The sequence below is a fragment of the Eublepharis macularius genome, chromosome 6 (assembly GCF_028583425.1).
Source record: "Eublepharis macularius isolate TG4126 chromosome 6, MPM_Emac_v1.0, whole genome shotgun sequence".
NCBI lineage: Eukaryota > Metazoa > Chordata > Lepidosauria > Squamata > Eublepharidae > Eublepharis > Eublepharis macularius.
The window spans coordinates 65,743,522-65,762,523 of NC_072795.1; the positions used below are offsets into that span (position 1 = coordinate 65,743,522).

General features: G+C 44.5%; 1 protein-coding gene across 1 annotated transcript in view; it reads right to left on the reverse strand.

Moving 5' to 3' along the window:
• Positions 1–4,489: 4,489 nt before the first annotated feature.
• Positions 4,490–19,002, reverse strand: part of LOC129332680 (solute carrier family 2, facilitated glucose transporter member 9-like) — a 34,145-nt gene continuing 19,632 nt past the window's right edge. The window contains exons 6-12 of the mRNA XM_054983910.1: positions 17,911–18,043; positions 16,817–17,004; positions 14,006–14,116; positions 10,899–11,000; positions 9,983–10,058; positions 5,719–5,846; positions 4,490–4,735 (exon numbers count right to left, since the gene is read on the reverse strand). Coding sequence (XP_054839885.1) covers positions 4,490–4,735; positions 5,719–5,846; positions 9,983–10,058; positions 10,899–11,000; positions 14,006–14,116; positions 16,817–17,004; positions 17,911–18,043 — 984 coding nt within the window. The remainder of the gene's footprint in view (positions 4,736–5,718; positions 5,847–9,982; positions 10,059–10,898; positions 11,001–14,005; positions 14,117–16,816; positions 17,005–17,910; positions 18,044–19,002) is intronic.

The following is a 19,002-nucleotide window of genomic DNA, read 5'->3' on the forward strand; positions in this document are numbered from 1 at the left end:
TGATGTTTTTGGATCAGGCCACTGTTATTTTTATAGTTAAGAGAGAAGTTGCACCAAGTGTCTAACATTCAGGGAATGGATGAGGTTCATAAAATAGTGAGACAATCACCACAAGCTTCCTCCTCCATTAAAGAAAGCACTTTTTATGTCAGGCATTTTTTCTGCTAAGCAGATTGAGCGAACTTTGGAGGGGAGGGAGAAAGAGGCAGCTGCAAGAAAGCAACGAAATAATGTGCAGGCGCAAAACATTTGCAATATTATTTAGAACAATTTGGAAGCAAACAATTTTTCAAGTGTTCAAAAGTTCTGCTTACAATCTGAAGAGAGGGGTGCTTGTTCCATTACTAATCAGAAACCTGAGCGCAAGTTGGGGGGACCTTCAGGGGAAAAATATGGTAGGAGACATTTTCTCCCACTTGGTTTTCCATACAACAAAGACACACGTTGGATATAGGTAAGGGAAAGGTAGCCCATGTGCATTTTTGCTTGTGTAAATTAGTTTGACTCATACAAGACAAAGGCATTATGTACTACAGTACACCTAGATTTTTATTGACTACATTAACCAACAGGCACCCCCTTGCTAAAAATCACTATCTTCTATTTTTAAAAAAATTGAAAATTTGACCCACCTTTCTAAAACTCAAGGCAGTTTACAGTAAATAACATTGAAATCAAAACACATACATGCATTGAAAAGACGAAATCTCCAACAGTAAGAATCACACAAAAAGAATGCTCTCCAAAGACCTACTTCAGCATCTCTAAAAATACAAATCAAAATCCAGAAACACCCACTGTTACTAAGTTGTTGTATGCACCGACAGATGATTAACGAACAGTTTCAGGCACATCCTCCAGTAAACGATTCCAGAGTGCTGAAGAAATGATAGGGAAATCCTGAGTTCTTGAAGATGTGTGGATCCTATGGAGGGAGCAGATAATCAAGGCTGATATGATATCAGGCTGTGCATTGCCTCATACTGGGAGAGATGGACCTTGTGTTGTGTCATGTCAGTCTTGTAAAAGCAATCTTTCCCAGATTACTAGCTATAATAAGGCTCGGGCACTAGGAGGAGGAGGAATGCATCTTGTCCTTGGCATTCATCTTCAGCTACATGTTTTCTCCTTGAGCTTGCACACCCCACCTTACTGAGCCATAGGGGAATCCTTCCTGGTCCATCATTCCTCTGTTTTTATATATGGTCCCATCAGACATCCAAGTCTCAGAGGAGCAAGATGTGCATTTTCACTACCAGAGGAACCAGAATGTCACCCTCCACTTCTCCTATCTTAGCCAACACATGGATGCCTCACCTCATTGCCAGCTCAACAGTCACTGCCTTAACCTCTGTTTCTTGGACATGACTCAGCAAGGATCTTTCCTAGTAGGGCTGCTTCAGGCACTGGGAGCTTCTCACCAACTGTCTACCTGGCATACAACCTGGCCCTGGAATCCAGTCAATCCCAGGGCTTTTTTTCAGCTGCAACGCGGTGGAACGGAGTTCCGGAACCTCTTGAAAATGGTCACATGGCTGGTGGCCCTGCCCCCTGATCTCCAGACAGAGGGGAGTTTAGATTGCCCTCCACGCTGTGGCGCGGAGGGCAATTTAAACTCCCCTCTGTCTGGAGATCAGGGGGCGGGGCCACCAGCCATGTGACCATTTTCTCCGAGGGCAACCCACTGAGTTCCACCACCTCTTTTCCCAGAAAAAAAGCCCTGGTCAATCCGAATTTGTTATGTCACCATTCCAGAGGTAAGGCTTGATCCATTCACTTGTTCCATTGACCTGACAAATATTCTCTTATCAGATTCCACTACTGAGAAGTAGCCCCTATTGAGGAGTAGTAACAGCCATCTGGAGTGCACAGTAGCGTGATTAGAGAACAACATGAATGGTCCACTTCCTCTACTTCTTGGATTACCATAACATAATAAGGTTGACGGAATGAAACAGGAATTTTAATCCAGACAGTAAGGAGCATATCTGCTTTCATCAGATAGCCCTACTATCTTATGATGTGTCATAATGAAGACTGATGCCATACACACAATTGGGTATCTCCTCTACTGGAGTCTCTTTACTGTTTCTTGCCAATGTTTTATGCAGTTGCCACCCCCCATCCATGCCTAAAACTCTCTCTTAGTCTTCTTGGGTGTGTTTATCTTGGGAAGAAGGGCTGGCTGAATTTCCAAGTAGTGATTCTTTGTTGTGGCTGTGTGTGTGTGTCGTACCACCAGCATGGGCACACTAACATTATGGAAAGCTTTTTCCAGGCTCTTACCTAGAAAGCTCATAATTGCTGGTCTGATTCCAAATTGAGCCAAGGCATTTTTACCCATCACTTGCCAACAATGTATGTCAAAGATTTCCTTCTTCTAGTCCTGAGACTCATCCTTAATCACAGTCTGGAGCACGAGACCCATTCAGTATTAATCCACACAAAGAGGATATGGATATTTGCATACTTTGCCTGTGCCTCCCCGATATATTGATGATTCTCATGTCACCTTGCCTTGGCTTTTCTATACAAACATTTTTTCCTGGGATTTCCTTGCTCTGTGTCATATAACTCACACTAATGCTCTCTCATACAGTTTGCCCTCTACTACATGTTGCAGCTTCTCAGCACTTCATTCAAGTTAGATACAGTCCATTCCCCTTTCCTACAAATGTGTGCCTTTTGTTAAAAAAGTGCTGTGCAAGTTTTCTTCTTCCTGCAAACATGCCCATTTCCACAGTGTCACAATCCTGTACCTCTTAACATACCTTCCCTGGGCCACATTATTTTGTCTTTCTCTCTTTCTTTATGCATACACCTTTCTCAGTGCTACCTTTTGGATATTCTTTCAGGATTACCTTTTACTTACTTAGTTTGGGCCAAGTCTCAGCATCAAATAAGTGTCCCTGAACATACGCAGAAAGTATGTTCTAACCATCCAATAATCACTGAACATCTAACTTCAAAGTCAGACAGACCTTCTTGAATGGCAAAATGTCTGCACATTCCAAATGTCATGCAATAGTGTGGGAAAGATACTTGCTTAACTGCCCTCATGTTCAAAACATATGGTACACACTCTTATTCCAACAGGTGAGCAAGGGGAAAAAAGCAAAAGTCCCTCACTTCACTCCTAATACATTTGTTGTTCAGAGGAGCTAGCCCGGTATTTCTGCTTTGCAAAATCTCAGTAAATTGAATTTATTACCAATACCATGAAAGTATGAAGAAAGTGACAAAGAAGTTGAATGGAGAGGAGGAAAAGCAATCGATATCTGGAAGGGCTGGTTTTACTTGGGGCAACAGCCAGTATCCCTGCTTCATTTCTACACAAGGGAGAATTCACCAACGGGATGGAAATAGTTTAAAGTCACAAACCATTTCATAGGTACCTCTAGCCCAGTCTCTCACATAGGTACCTCCACCTGGTCCAGTACCCTCCATTGCCTAGGATATGCAAGGTTAGAAAGGCAAGAGCAAGTCTGCCTCATTTACTCTCTCTTCTTATTGAGAGACAATAGCCAATATCTCACTTCATTTTTTAAAAAGGAAAGTGATTAGCAATCAAGCTGCTGAAGTCTGTTACTGTAGAGATATGTATGGATGCCAACACACTCATAAAACTAGACCAGAAAGACCTGGGCTGCAACCTTCTGTGTTCTGGACCTATTTCCTTATATCAACAAAGCAGATTGTTCTTAACAGAGGACGGCATAGGTTCTGAGTAGGTCTCATTTATTATCTCTGTATTTACTGGATTAGGAAGAGTATAGATAAATTCTTCTTGTGTGATGAAATTTATTTCAGCTTCTATCTGAAAGGATTTTTTAAAAAACCTCTGATCTTGATTGAGTGTGTGTGTGTGGGGGGGCTCATCAGTGTCTAAACGGCTGACTGCATATGTACACATGATACTGGGGACAAATGTGGGATGTATATCTATTACTGTGCACTTAGAAATATATGTAAATTTTATGCTGGATTATCAGTGAGATTCTGAGGTTGCTATTTAGTTGCAGTATGAGAGAGCTGTCTCATAGATTATTTCTATGGTCTCAAACTGCACGTTGATATGCTAGAGTGGCTACAGGCAGTCCAAATTTGCAAGTATATCAGTACATCTTCCTAAAGCCCTCTAAACTTTCATCCAACAGAAAGAAAATAAAGCCTACTTCTGACCTTCTAGAATGTTTGTTTAGACCACTTTCCTGAAAATAGTTGTCCGCTAGCTCTTTTGATTTCCAGGTTCCAGGAGAAGGAAAGTGCTGGGGGGAGCGGGGAGAGAAGGCAGCCTCACTAGATTCAAATCACAGACTTCTTCGCAAGTCCTTCCAAACTCCCTTTTGTATTGTTGATCAAGATAGGAGGAAAGGCACTAAAGGAAGAGAATCAACAGGAGCTCTCATCTCCTTTTGCTTAATGGCAGAAGATTAAGGCTTCCCAAATGGAAGGACAGCCCTGTCCAAAAAGTGCAAATGGGAGCACATTATGCTGGGCTGCATTCAGAATGGGAGAACTCCAGGGAGCTGTTCTCCAAGGCACCATAGCCATTGAACTTGACCATCTTCACATAGTCAGGCAAGCTAGAGAAGAAGGATTGGCGAGAGGCAAAGATGTGGCTGATTTCCATAAATGTCTTGTTTTTGGTCTCAGGGATAATGAAATAAACATACAAAGCAACCAGAAGGCAGATGCCACAGAAGACCAGATAGCAGAAGGCACCAGCAGACATCTAGAGATGGAAAAAATGCAAAGTCAGGACAATCAGAGGTAAACAAACCCAGGCTTTTCCCAGTCCCGTCAGACATTCACTATGTCCAACACAACTGGAAGCAGTATTTCAGGATTTTAGGGCACTCAGACATGATTACCATTCCTAATCATTGCAGAGTCTTGATGTATTCCTCACTGACAGTGACTCACCAGCAGGGTAAGCTGATATTCTAGAATGCACAGCCATAAAATTTGGAGCCAGAAGGTGACTGGAATAAATTAGCATGATTTTGAACAGATAAATCCTCCAACTGATGCCCATGTGCCTGCAAGCTCCAATGGCAGCCAGCTAGTCAAGCCAGAGATGCAATTCTAGCCTGAGAAATGCCAGCATCTTTTTCTTGCCCTGCAGCAAACAACCTGGGATCTTTCCCTCCTCCAGTGTAGCTTTCCAATGCTGCTTATCTGAGAGAAGATCCAGTCACCTTTAGAACACACGATTTCTGGTCTTGAGGCAGTGAATACCATTTATAAAACACGCTGCCTGAAGTGGGACTGGTTTGCTATCTGGTGCATTCTTGCTACCTGGATTATAGAGTGGTCTGGTAAGACCAGCTGGGGTTTGTTGCAAGTTCTCTCTCCCTGTCGTCTAAATATTATTGACTGGCCCTCCCATGCTCTTTTGGAGGCTCAGTATAAGACATAAAATGAAGTTTGGAAAGACACAACCCAGTTTAATGTTTCATTGGCACCATTGTTTTCTTCTGTAGTAATTTGTGTCCCTTTTCAGTATCTACAGTTGTAGTGTATATTATAACCACCTGTTTGTTGCTTTCAGTTCATAAAGATAGAAAACCCTGTTCTTCCAAGGTGTTACACTGCTCTGGATCAGACATAAGATACAGCACACTGGCCATTTCAGTGTTATCCAAGTACTTATCACACAAGAACTTCTGTCCCCAGATCCTTACTCCACCACCCACCCAAAGTGCCATGTTTTACCTGCAGGAATGGAAACACAAAGCCAACAGTGAAGTTTGAGAGCCAGTTGAGGGACCCACCCACAATGTAGGCAGATGGCCGATGGGATTGCTTGAAGAGCTCAGCTGTCATCAAAAAGGGGACACCGGCTGCATGAGAAAGACATGGCTTAGGCTAACCTGGGCTTTAGACAAAGTCGCTGCTTGTAGGGCCAGACAAAACTGGATCCTACCGGGGTCTCTTCAATTTCAATGGAAGAATTTCAATTTCAATGGAAGAAAGCAATTTTAAATCCTAGGCTCCCAAAAGATTGCAATTACTTACATGATTGTATTGTCGAAGGCTTTCACGGCCGGAGAACGATGGCTGTTGTGGGTTTTCCGGGCTGTATTGCCGTGGTCTTGGCATTGTAGTTCCTGACGTTTCGCCAGCAGCTGTGGCTGGCATCTTCAGAGGTGTAGCACCAAAAGACAGAGATCTCTCAGTGTCTCTCAGTGGACCACGGCAATACAGCCCGGAAAACCCACAACAGCCATACTTACATGATTATTTATTTATTTTCTTTATTTACAGCCCACCTTTCTTATTGGCACGAGAGGGGATATTTATAAAGCACTGCTTTTTGCAGAGACAAATTAGAACAGCAATTGTAAAAAGAGGCCAGCTTAAATAGATTTGCACCAAGTCTTCATCTCTGAATATTTTTTCAGGCAGAAGAGCCCTTGAGGAGTGCAAAAAACATCCTCTGCCCCCTACATTCAATGTTGTGCTGTTTTTCATGCATGGTTGAAACCATTATTTCCCCAATTTTCCTGCTAAATTCACTGCCGATCCTTTGTGTGTGTGTGTGTGTGTGTGTGTGTGTGAATTTGTTCAAAAAATGTTAATATTTATTTATTTATCTATTTTATTCAATTTATACCCCACCCTCCCCACAGATGGGCTCAGGGCGGCTAACAACATTAAAAAATACATTAAAATCACAAAAACATAAAATCAACAATATTTTTTTAAAAAATAATTAAAATAGTCCAGGAGCAGCCTATTTAGACAAATATTGGGAGTCCGTATACGGGAATAGCAGATGGCCAAGAGCAGCCCCAGAAGAAGTGGCGGTCTTAGATGGAAGAAGGAGGACACCCGCTGGCACTCAGCCGAAGGCCCAGTGGAACATCTCCGTTTTACAGGCCCTGTGGAACTGTAACAGGTCCCGCAGGGCCTGGATCTCCAGCAGGAGAGCGTTCCACCAGGCTGGGGCCAGGGCAGAAAAAGCCCTGGCCCTGGTTGAGGCCAGACGGATGTCCTTCAGGCCGGGGACCACCAGGAGTTGTTTGTCTGCAGAATGCAATGCCCTGCAGGGGATGTAATGGAAGAACCAGTCCCGCAGGTATGCAAGTCCCAATCCGTGAAGGGCTTTAAACACCAAGGTTAACACCTTGAACCGGATCCGGAACTCCACTGGGAGCCAGTGCAGCTGGCACAGCGCAGGATGAATGTGCGCTCGGATTGGCGTTCTGGTAAGGATGCGTGCCGCTGCATTCTGGACCAGCTGTAACTTCCGGGTCAGACCCAAGGGCAGCCCAGCGTAGAGTGAGTTGCAGTAGTCTAGCCCGGAGGCGACTGTTGCATGGATGACTGTGGCCAGGTCCCAGGGCGAAAGATAGGGCGCCAGTTGCCTGTCCTGTCGAAGATGAAAAAAAGCAGACCTGGCAACGGTCGTGACCTGGGCCTCCATTGAAAGTGTGGCGTCCAAGGTCACACCCAGGCTCCTCACTGTCGGCGAAGGTTTCAGTTATACCCTGTCGAAGGCTGGGAGCTGGGTCCCCAGCTCGATTGCTCCATGACGCAGACACAGAACCTCCGTCTTCAGGGGATTCAATTTCAGGCGACTGATGTAACCATACTGTCACAGCCTCAAGACCCTCACAGCCTCAAGGCCAAGGAATCCGGAGTGAGATCAGACTGGCCGTTCATCAGCAGATAGAGCAGAGTGTCATCCTCATACTGGTGACAACCCAGCCCAAAGCTGCGGGCTAACCGGGCGAGGGGGCGCATATAGATGTTAAATAGCATCGTGGAAAGAATCGCCCCCTGAGGTACGCCGCATACCAAAGAATGGCGAGCGGACATCTGTTCCTTCTTTCTCTTGATCCCAGCCAATCAGGTGTCATATAAAGGAGGGCACTGTGGCTCAGTGGGAAAAGAGGTGTTTTGCACGCAGCTAAAGTAGGAAGGACCTTTCAGAAGGTCAGAAGCTGTGACAATCAGAGCAGATGAAACTGAGCTGGATGGAGCCAATCAGATCTGGCTACGTAATGACATGATGAGAACAAACCAAACTGCATTGTCTAAAATCCTGATCCAGCTCTTACTGTGCCAGAATGCATGTTGGAAGATGCATTCAAGCATACGTATTACTGTGGATAAACAACCACATGCAGATGCACATGTATAAGTACACTGGATGTACATGGATGTATACATCTGAGTGTGTATGTGGCCTATCCATGGCCGTCCTGTTCATTAGGCACACCTAGGTGATTCTCTAGGGTGCCTGAAATGGAGGGGATGTCAAACTAGCCCTATCACCACCCCATCCACAGTGTCAAGCCATGCCACAGCAAGCAGCAGCCCCAGGTGATGCCCACAGCCCTAGTGGGTTGGCTCACAATGAGCCCGCTATTTCCCTCCCTCCATTAGGGGGTGGTAGTAGAGGCTCCTTCTCTTTGTTGAGGAGCAGGCCCATGGATGGGCTGGAGAGAGGGTCCTTTTCCAGAACTGTTTTTACCTCTGCCTCTGTTGGAAGACATGGCACCACAGCAAGCCACAGCCCTGGCCCCAGTGAGGGTGGCATGATGAGTGGGGGTGACCTCTCTATGATGCAGAGGGGAGAGGGTGACAGCATCGGCCTTCCCTCAGTCTGAGGAGGACAGGTGGTGGCTTCCCTGAACTGTGGGGCACCAAAGTCCTTTGGCCTAGAGTCCCCAAAATCTTTGGGTTGGCTCTGGCCCTGTCTACACTATACTGTTCTCAGAGGGTGGTATGCTTGAATGAATGTGCTTTACAATGTGCACCCAATGCATACAGTCCAGTGTATTTTGTGGTGCAACTAGAGTCTGAACTGAGTGTTAGAGGAAAGGTACTGTAGTTTCATTGCCACATCTCAGCATGGAAAAACACATTCATGCTCCTCCAATGTTCATTGTCTCCTCCCCACCTCTGATTTGGCTCAGCTGTACTCTTAGTGGTGCAACATTCTGATAACCAGTGTCTTCTTTTGTCTATCCAACAGAGAGTGAAAACCTTTGGCTCAGTAACTTTCCAGGTCCATACTAATTGCTCTGGTGTACTAAGAACAGCCTTTTTTGACGGTGGCAGTTCAAGCACCATCCCTTTCTTCCAAGAGCATATAGATTTCCTTCCTCAAATTACTAAAAAATAAAACTTTAACAAAAAATCCATCCAGGGAGTTTTACGAGAACCCCTGATCAAGCATTGCTCACAGATCACTCGAAGTGGGAAGAGAGATATTTTTATTTTAAAAGTCAGATTCATCATTGTTTGTGAACAATGAGCCATTAAAATCCTAATTAAAGATGTAATTACAGCGAATAAATTCTGGGCCGACAATGAGTTATGGATCTGTTGGCGGCTGCACTAATACATCAATTGGGTAAACCAGCAACCACCTCGTCCATCATATTTAGAGTGCTGTGCTTTTATCCCTTTGTTAGCAGCAAGCAAAGGAATTGACTGCAATCCACAGCAAGATGGCACTGGGCCTTTGGAATTTCATGTGACAATCCACATCCTGCCGCTTCTAGGGTGTGACAAGAGGCCACAGAACCATATCAAAGCACAGATCACTTCCTGCCATTGTCCTTAGAGTGCTCGAAATTCCACAGCCAAGCCTACGTTTCGTCAACCAAATCTAAGTGTGTAAAGCATGCACACACAGCACAGTTCACAAGAAAGTTTTATTTAATAAAAAGAAGAAAGTTCCTCACCATTCATTTCCTAGGACCTGACCCTCTTCTTGACCTATATTCTATGACTCACTTCTCATCCCTTGTCCCACACAGTCCTGTTCTTGAGATCCTCAGACTCGGCTTGGCTGATGGCCTTCATCCTTGGCTGAGGACCTTCTGGCTTGACTAATGGCCTTCTGATGTCTCAGCCCCAACTCCCCAATCCCACAGTTCTGCCGACACCCCATGAACTCCAAGGGCAGGTTTGACATACTGCTGTTCCTTGGATATTTTCCAAACTGCCACCAGGGACTCACCTGGTCCCATGCAGAATCCTGCAATGATCCCAATGACACATGCCACGCTGACGTAACGCATCCAGGACACTGTAGCCTGCAGGAAGAATAGTCGGTCAGCAGAACAGTTCGCAGAAGTGCTACTGGGTATCTTCCGCCTCTCTCCTGCTCTCAGATTCCACCACTGTCCCAGCCAATTCTACATGCAACAGTTCCACTGATAACACTCAGTTCCAGATTGCATAATGCAGGGTATCCTATGCCTGTTTGACTGGACACCTTAGCTCTAACATTCTGATGCACAGCTCTTTACTATCCCAGCTCTGAGCTTCTCTGTCCCTTCCTGGTACCCCCACTTAAACTTCACGATTCACATATTTCAAGAAGTATGTCACATATATTATTTATTTAAAACATTAGCACCCCACTGTTATCTAACATCTAAAGCAGCATATGGTATATTAAAAACAATCACAATAAAAACATTACAATAGAATAGTTGCGGATTAAATGGTCAAAGAGCAAAAATTAAAAATCAGAGAATCGAACAGTAGTTAATATTTTAAAACAAGAACATTAGCAACAAAGATCTTGATAACATTTTTAGGAATATTAGGAACAGATTAAATCATGATAACTTACCCTGAGGAAGTCCCCAGTCCAGCGGGCAACAGAATTCAAATAAACAATAACAACCAAAAGCTAGAGGTGTGTTACTATCACCTGCTCAAACACCTTGACTCTAAAGAAGAGTCAAGGTGTTTGAGCAAAGAGAAAACCCAGTGGAACCTCTCCGTGTAGAGCTGCACAGAGGACAGGAAGGAGCTACTGAGGACCACCAAATCATGTATAAGGTAGGGTGGGGGTATGTTACTGGCAGGGATTCTTTCACCAATGTATGTGACAAGCATAGCCATAGCTCAGAGGATGTTCATACCTGCAGCTCCAAGGACATGGTGATGCCTGCACAGCAGATACCCATGAAGAAAAACCCAATGATAATGAGAGGCCGACGCCCCAGTTTTTCAATGGTGAAACACTGCAAAAAAGTGAAGAAGTTAGTTATGCATCCCTCTGCTTGTCTATGGGGGCCAGAATGCGGATGTCTAGTCATTAGGGGGTTCAGCTTCAGACCAAGGAAGAGGGTGGGATCCAGTGAAGGACTAATGGGAGCGTGCCAAGTTATGCATTCCAAGCCTGAATATGTTAAATCCAAAGAGTGTATTACTCCTTGGTTTTATTTCTTGTGTGGGGAAGGGCCTGAAATCTGGTACATTAAATGCAGGTGGTATAAAGAACCAGAAACATTAGATTCAAAATCTGAAAGAAGGACCTGCTTGATTCAAGCTGATAGTAAAGAGGCTCAGGCACAGTCCTTTATGAATCTATTTATGGAGAAGGAATGGAGTTCAGCAGACTAGCTGTGGCCTGGAAGATAGGACCCTGGCACTGGTCCAGCTATAGGAGGGGACTGGATCTGGTGGAGGAGGGGAGGGGGTGCTCTGGGATCCAAGAGCCTGAAGTTGCCAGGATGGGAGAAAAGAAGCTGCCAGAAGGAAGCCGAAGCAGGAAAGCTGCTGACAGCAGAACAAATGCCTGTAATTTTATAACCAACCTCAGTGCATCCATTGGGGGCCGTTTTTGTCGGCACTCAGGAGCAATCAGGCTGATGGAGCGATGAGCTTGCCGGAGTCAGGCATTGCTGATGGGCAGCAAAGGCGGTTGGTGGGCGGGGGAGCTGTGCATTTGTGGAATAGTGGGAGGCTCAGGTCTGACACTTAAACAGTCCTGGGTGATATCTGGCTGAAAACTTGTCCCAGCTATGCTGAGATTTGGAATCAAGAGGCCGTGGCAGAGTTGAGTGTAACACCTCTGTTACAAAGAGGTAATTTCAAGATGCATTAGGCATTCTTCCGGTCTAATGTGACCAAAAAATAAAAGACTGCCTATCTGATGCAACCAGTGAGCCTGTAGTTGAGCTCATCTGCATTTGACAGTGACTCTGGTCTCCCTCAGAAGCTCTTGTTCTACCAGTCTGCTCCATGCAGATTTATGGGCTATTAACAATAATCAGAAGAGCCCTCTGAATCACCTTCCAAGGCAAGTCAGTGTTACAAATTTCTTCCTGTAGAGGGAAGCGAGTTATTTACTCAATAAATTATTTCTGTACTTCAGTGTTACTGACAAGTCCCTCTTTGTAGGTAGAAGATGCCATTGATTACCCTTCTTCCTCTCAATGACAAGGATAATGTATATAATTAAGTGCCTAAGTGACTCCCAGGGATAAAAAAGTCTGATTGGCTATGACTAACTGCATTATGATTGGACCCCTGAGTTTGTGAGAAGATGGCCCTGCAACACCTACAGCCTCTGATGCCACCTACCCCTATGTTAACGTTTTCTTTAGACACGGGAAGTCTAAGGACAAGTTCACAAGTTCCCCACTTGAGGAAACAAAACCGAGCTCCACTCTGCAGACAATCACGCTTACCACACGCTCCTCCTCTTCCATTCCCCCCACCACTAGTGGAGAATAACAGACACCTAGAGGATCTTTCCAAGCACATCTCTTTCCAGCCAGCCACCCTTTTCCCTATCTGATGCTCTGGCCAGGACAGCACTATTTCATTCATGGAGAAGAAGCAGCCAAGAAGAAGAACAGGTTGAGCTGCAAATGATTCGAGCCACCCTGCAGTGTCCGGTAAAAGGAGGCCAGGTTAGTGAGCAGTGCTACCTTTTTCCTGGGCCAGCTGCAGTGGGGGGCAAGATGAGAGGATAATGAGAATGAGTGTTAGAAAGGGCTCTCTGCTAGGAACAGGCAGTGACAAGGGGACCCATTCATGATTCAGTGAAAGATCCAGCTTAGTTCTCCCAGGCAAAGCTGACACTGGGGATATTCCTCTCCTTCCACTCCATTTACAGCCACCCTGTAAGCTTACTTTCCTCAAATCCCTATTTAACCATTACTAATTTCCTCTTTGTCAGTTTCACCTTGAACTCAACAGCTGCACAACTGCATTTCTTCACTTTTTGATCCTCTTAAAATGCGATCATAGCTTCCCTTCCAAAATGCCCTGAGCATCTCTGGCTATCATCCAGGCCTCTCATCTATACCAGTCCACAGCTTTCTTCATTCCCTTACCTGGCATTGACCCTTTGCAGCCAGTGGAGGTCACTCTAGCCTACAAACTCAGAGCTAGATCTATTTTGCAGCTACTCTCTGATATCTCATCCAGCCCAGCAATCTTTCCCTTATTATTGGCATAAGGAAATAACCATTAAAACTAAAAGCACAGAGTGAACAACACAGTCCTGCCCAGTCCTTTCTTTCCTGTTGAAGAATGGTAGAGAGCAATCTTTGCTGGCTAAGGGTGTGCCCTAAACATTGGAAAGGGCCTGGTGTTAAGATAGGAGATTAATGTCCCAGCTCACTATAAAATAGACACACAAATTAATTTACAGAGGCCAAAGTGTAGCCGTAGAACTGTATCACCATAAGGGCAAGCAGCACCCAATCCAGAACCTAAAAAACCCTCAGCGGACTGGGACCAACATACCTGTGGGACTGCTTCTCACCATATATCCCACGGAGGGTGCTTCGGTCGGCCAATAAACAGCTGCTTGTGGTCCCTCCCTGGCTCCAAGGATGCTTGCCTGGCCTCAACCAGGGCCATGGCCTTTTCAGTCCTGGTACCAACCTGGTGAAACTCTCTGTCTGTGGAAACTAGGGCCCAGTGGGATTTATTATCCTTCCACCAGGCATGTAAGACAAAGATGTTCCACCAGGCATATGGCTGAGGTTGGGGTGTGGGCAAGCTCCTTTGCTGGTCTCCTGTTGAGGGGGGGATTGAAACTCCCCTTCCCCTGGTTTTCTGCCAACTTGCTTAATGTTGTACATCATCTCCCACCCCATGGGATGTACTAGGTTGGGTTTGGCAGTATGGGTTGCTATCTAGAGTTGCTGTCTTTTGTACTAAATTGTATGCTTTTATCTGTTTTAATGTGGTTTTATTATATGATGTATATAATGATGATGACACTTACACCTATCAAGCCAGCAACAACCTCAATGGCTCCAGTGCCCACAGTGGTATAGGGAATCTCTGGATCAGGAATGCCAGCATTTTCAAAAATGACATTTGTATAAAACCAGATCTGTTGAGGAAGAGAAAAAGCCATGAGCTCAAGCAAACCTAATTTATATATATTTATTTATATATTTTGGCAACTTTTCTTCTCTTTGGTTATATAGAAATGATAGGTCCATCCTGGAAATAATTATACCAGGGCCGACGTCACACGGGCATCTCTTCCGTTAAATTTACAGCATATAGCGTCCTACCTGTTATCGGCACAGTAACGTTTCTTTGGGTCACCTAACGGCTCTTCGCGCCACCAGCTGTCCACACCGAAGCACTCTGTTCTGTTCTCTCTAACCACGCAGAAGCAGCTCCTCCCCCCCTTTTTAAAATTATTCTGGCGTTTAATTCCGCTATAACGGAATAACAGCATATAAACATTCCATTAGAGCAAAACATTACGACCCTTTTGTTTTTCCAACTTTGAAATTATATAAATAGCCCTTTGCCCGCAGAAAACTCCCTGTCTGACGTGATCCCCATCGCTGAAGACTCTGCCATGGCAATTGAGTCATTTTTACTTCAGCAGAAAGTTTTCATTGTGTTATGTCGTTATGGCGTTATAAGGACATAATAAAATTTTAAAAAGGGGAGTCGCAGGAAGAAATGGATTCTGGGATTGAAGGGAGGGCATAGGACGTTGCGAGGCGAAATACATCGATGTGAGGCATTCACACTGAGGCGCAAAATATCGCAACTATCAAGCAAAAAACAGCAATGAGGAAATCGCATCAGTGTTGGAATAAGGTGGGTGTTTGCCGGGAAATAGCGCCATTTTAGCGTTAAATAAAAGCCCGTGTGACGACGGCCCAGGTATCTAGGAAGGTAGGGAACTGATACAGAGTTTGGAACTGTACACACATGTATAAGCTCCCATACACAATTTCTGTTTAGTTTAATGCAAACAAGAGATAAATAATGAATATAATTGGGGGTAAGGGTTGAGTAGCTATAAACAAGATAGTGTTTCTCTGTACTCCACTCGTAAAATGGAAATAATGATCTTCTAGACATGGTAAAGAAGTACAGTCTACTTTGGAGGTTTGGCCTGTACACTGACTTCACCTTTAGTTTTAAAAAGTTCTCTATCCTACCAGAGAACAGGCAGGAGCGAGAAAGTTGATTGCTCTCCAGCCTTACCAGCAATGTTTTAGAACTGCTAATGCTCTCCCTGGTCAGAGACAATGAAATGGCCAGCTCTCACATCTAGCTAGAAGAAGCTGACACCTAGAAGGGAACAGAGACTAGAGAGTTTTAAGAGGCTAAAATGTATCTTCATGGAGATTTCATGAAAGGCTTCTTTGACTACAGGGAGTAGTAGATGGGTGGGCAAATGAAAATAATAAAAACCTTTGGCATGGAGGGGGAGGTTTCTTTTTGTCTGACTCCATCTAGAGAGGAGCTCTCATACCTGAACTTCAGCTGATGGCCACCATTGCTTGAACAAAGATACTAAGGTAATGGGAAGCATTTAGAGTACTGTAACTTTTAAGCCCTGCCTTAGAATAAGATCAGCTAGGGCATGAAGACAATGTGATACAGAAGAACTGTGTGTTTACACATTTCTTTCAGGTTGTTTTCTCAATCTGTTGCTGTGCTGACATTTTATTTTTAATAAATGTTTTATAATTTTGAATGTTGGTCATTGTTCTCTGTACCACATAGACTGCCACCATTCAAACATGCCATTGGACCCCTGTTCAGCCACAATATCACCTAGCACATCACATAAAGGAGAAGAAATAATTTGGAGGTGGGTAATTTTCCCTCAATTGCGAATCATGTCTTTGGTGGCTCAGATTTATTCAGCTCCAGCTAGGAGAGATGCTGTAGATAGATAGGTCTACTGATATAAGTATGACAAAAGGAGTATGTTAAGAACACCACTCAGTATAAAGATGTAGAAGGCAAAAGAGAGAGGCAACATGGAGATCTGTGGATGGAACAAGTGTTTGAGAATTATTATTTATTTATTTAAAACCTTTCTGTGCTGCTTTGTCACCCATATAGGGCTCCCAAATGGCAAACATCAAACATTAAAACATTTCAACATTAAACACATTTAAAATAAACTGTATATACTATTATTATTGTATTATAATATATAATATTTCAATAAAAACATACAAAGACTTAATATAAAAACCTAGAAGAATGTCAGTAAGTTCTTGAGTATGCCAAACATAACAAGAAAGTCTTCATCTGCTAGTGGAAGACAACAGCAGAGGGAGACATACGAGACTCCCAGGGGAGGAAGTTCCAAAATGTTGGTGCCACAACCAAGGAGGCCCTTTCTTGGGTTGCCACCTGTTTAGCTTCAGATGGCAGGGCACCCAAAGCAGGGCTTCCAAAGATTACCAGAACAGTCTGGTTCATATGGGAGAAGGCAGTGTTTGAGGTATGCTGGAGCCAAATCATATATGGCTTTAAATGTCAGTATCAGCACTGGTAAATGTCAATTGGGCCTGGAAACAAATTGGGAGCCAGAGTACCTGGAACAAGACTAGAGTGATATGGTTACTATCACCTTGCTCAAGAATGGTACATTTGAGACTGGACGGTACTTATTCAACTCTCCTGGATCCAACATAATTTCTTTAGGAATGGATGCACCACTGCATGCTTAAAGACGGACAAACACCCCCTCACTCCAGTAGGCATTTACTGTTCCCCGGACCCAGCCTGCAGCCCCACAGCAGAGTTAAGCAGCTCTTACTGCATCAATTCCTGAAAGCTGCATGCCCATGTTGATCACAGCAACGGAGAGCACTTGCCATCGCACAGAACGATCTGTTAGCAGATGCCACACAGACACAGTCTTCACAGAAGCAAGTGAACGCTGCTCTTCCCGCATCTCTTCAATGACATCCTCCACATCGTATTTGCCAAGAAACCAGCGCAGGGCTGTGATGATAAGGTGAATGGGATGAGAACAATGATGTAATGGCCAAATAGTAGCTCCAAATTTGCTTGCCCAATGCCAAAAACATTTCCAATTTGTAAGTGTACACATTTCACACTCTAATGTTATATCTTTTTGTGGGGGGTTAACTATGTATTTATAATAAAATTCTATTATTGGATACATGTACTCATGTACACTAACTGCTACAGGTGCTAATTTTATCACAGAGCTGATCACTTCTGATACTAGGGCCACTTTTAGGAGAATAGTGTGCCCTTGAACTAGAGAAGTCATCCATATCTGCTCTAGAGGAGGGCAGATAGAAGGTACAAACATGTAAAAACACTCCTATTTCTATAACTCTCAACAGGTAAAAAACTATATTGAAGGAGAAAGAGGGACTGGCTCAGAGTCTCCCTCTCTCCCAGGTAGGGTTGCCAGGTCCAGGTTGGGAAATTCCTGGAGATTTTGGGGGTGACACCTAAAGAGAGCAAGGTTTGGGGAGGGGAAGGGCCTCAGAATGGTATAATACCATAGAGTCCACCCTACAAAGCAGCCATTTTCTCCAGGGGAACTGATTTCTGTCACCTGGAGATCAATTGTAATTCTGGGAGATCTCCAGCCACCACCTGGAGGCTGGCAACTCTACTCCCAGGCTGTTGCTCCTTTCCTTCTTATGCTGCCTTTAACAATGCCTCTGGTGCTGTATTGAATGAAGCAAGCAGAGCTTGATGGTTTATACCCACTGGGCTTGGGGTGGGGAGCTGCCCCAAATAATCTGGTATTTAGTCTTATCAAATCTGACACGTGTTGGAGAAGGTGAGGCCTGCTTCCCCCTGAACCTAGGATTGGCTACTACAAGTGTATCTCTGTTGCAGGTGGATAGTGGGAGACATTCCACTCACCTTCAGTAGCCCCATGGACATTGTTCTTCTCAATAAGCAGGTAGCGAGGGCTTTCTGGGAACCAATGCAGCAGCAAGAGCTGCAAGAAGGCAGGAACAACCACCACCGACAGGAAGAGAGGCCAGTAAGGATCCTAGGAGGGAAAAGAGTTTCCCAAGAGGTGGGAGGAATGCTGGCAAGGAGGAGGACATGTGAGGCAGGACTTGAAACACAAATGGTTAGCAGAAATTTCTTTAGCCACCCCTCCCCGGTCTCTCTCTCTCTTTCTTCCTGCTTTTCGTTTCCTGGGGCCAGACTACAGGAAATGTAAAGGGTCAACATTCTAAATGCAAAGAAGGTTGTGATCTACACAACCTTCATGTACAGAGAGAAAGAAAAGTACTGGAATGAAGGCCAAAACTTAATTTCTCCAAGCCTGGTATTAAATTGTGGCACAGATTCCACCACACGCCCACAGTCCATGCAATCATATACACTAGTCATAAAATATTTTGTTGATGAAATGACATAAACAGAACATACCATAGTATTGGGCTTGTAACCCTGGATGACTGCAACCCTCTGGGCCACAGTAAAGTACATCCATTCCTCCTAAGGTTGTCAGCATCTAGGTGAGGCCTGGAGATGTCCCATAATTGCAACTGATTTCTAAACTACAGAGATCAGTTCCCCTGGAGGAAATGGCTGCTTTGGAGGGTGGACTTTATGACATCACATCCTTGCTGAGATTCCTCCCCCAACCTCCAGAAATTTCCCAACCTGGAGTTGGCAACCCTAAGTCCTTCACATTATGCTTGGGCTGACAGCACTCCCCCTCCAATTCAACATTGCTTATCTCTGCATCTGACGAAGAAAGCTGTGGTTCTTGAAAGCTTATGCTACAATAAAGTTGGTTTAGTCTAAGGTGCTACTGGACTCTTCACTATTTATCTCCAGTATAATCCTTGAAGGCAGCAGTTCCTTCCCCTGTGGCAGAGACAGAGTATCCTCCATCTTTTATTCTATTAAAATGCTAGCGTAGACTGAACAGTATAGTTTACTTTCTGACAGCAACTAAGTTGGGATTGCTGATAAGGGGCACGGAGATGGCTG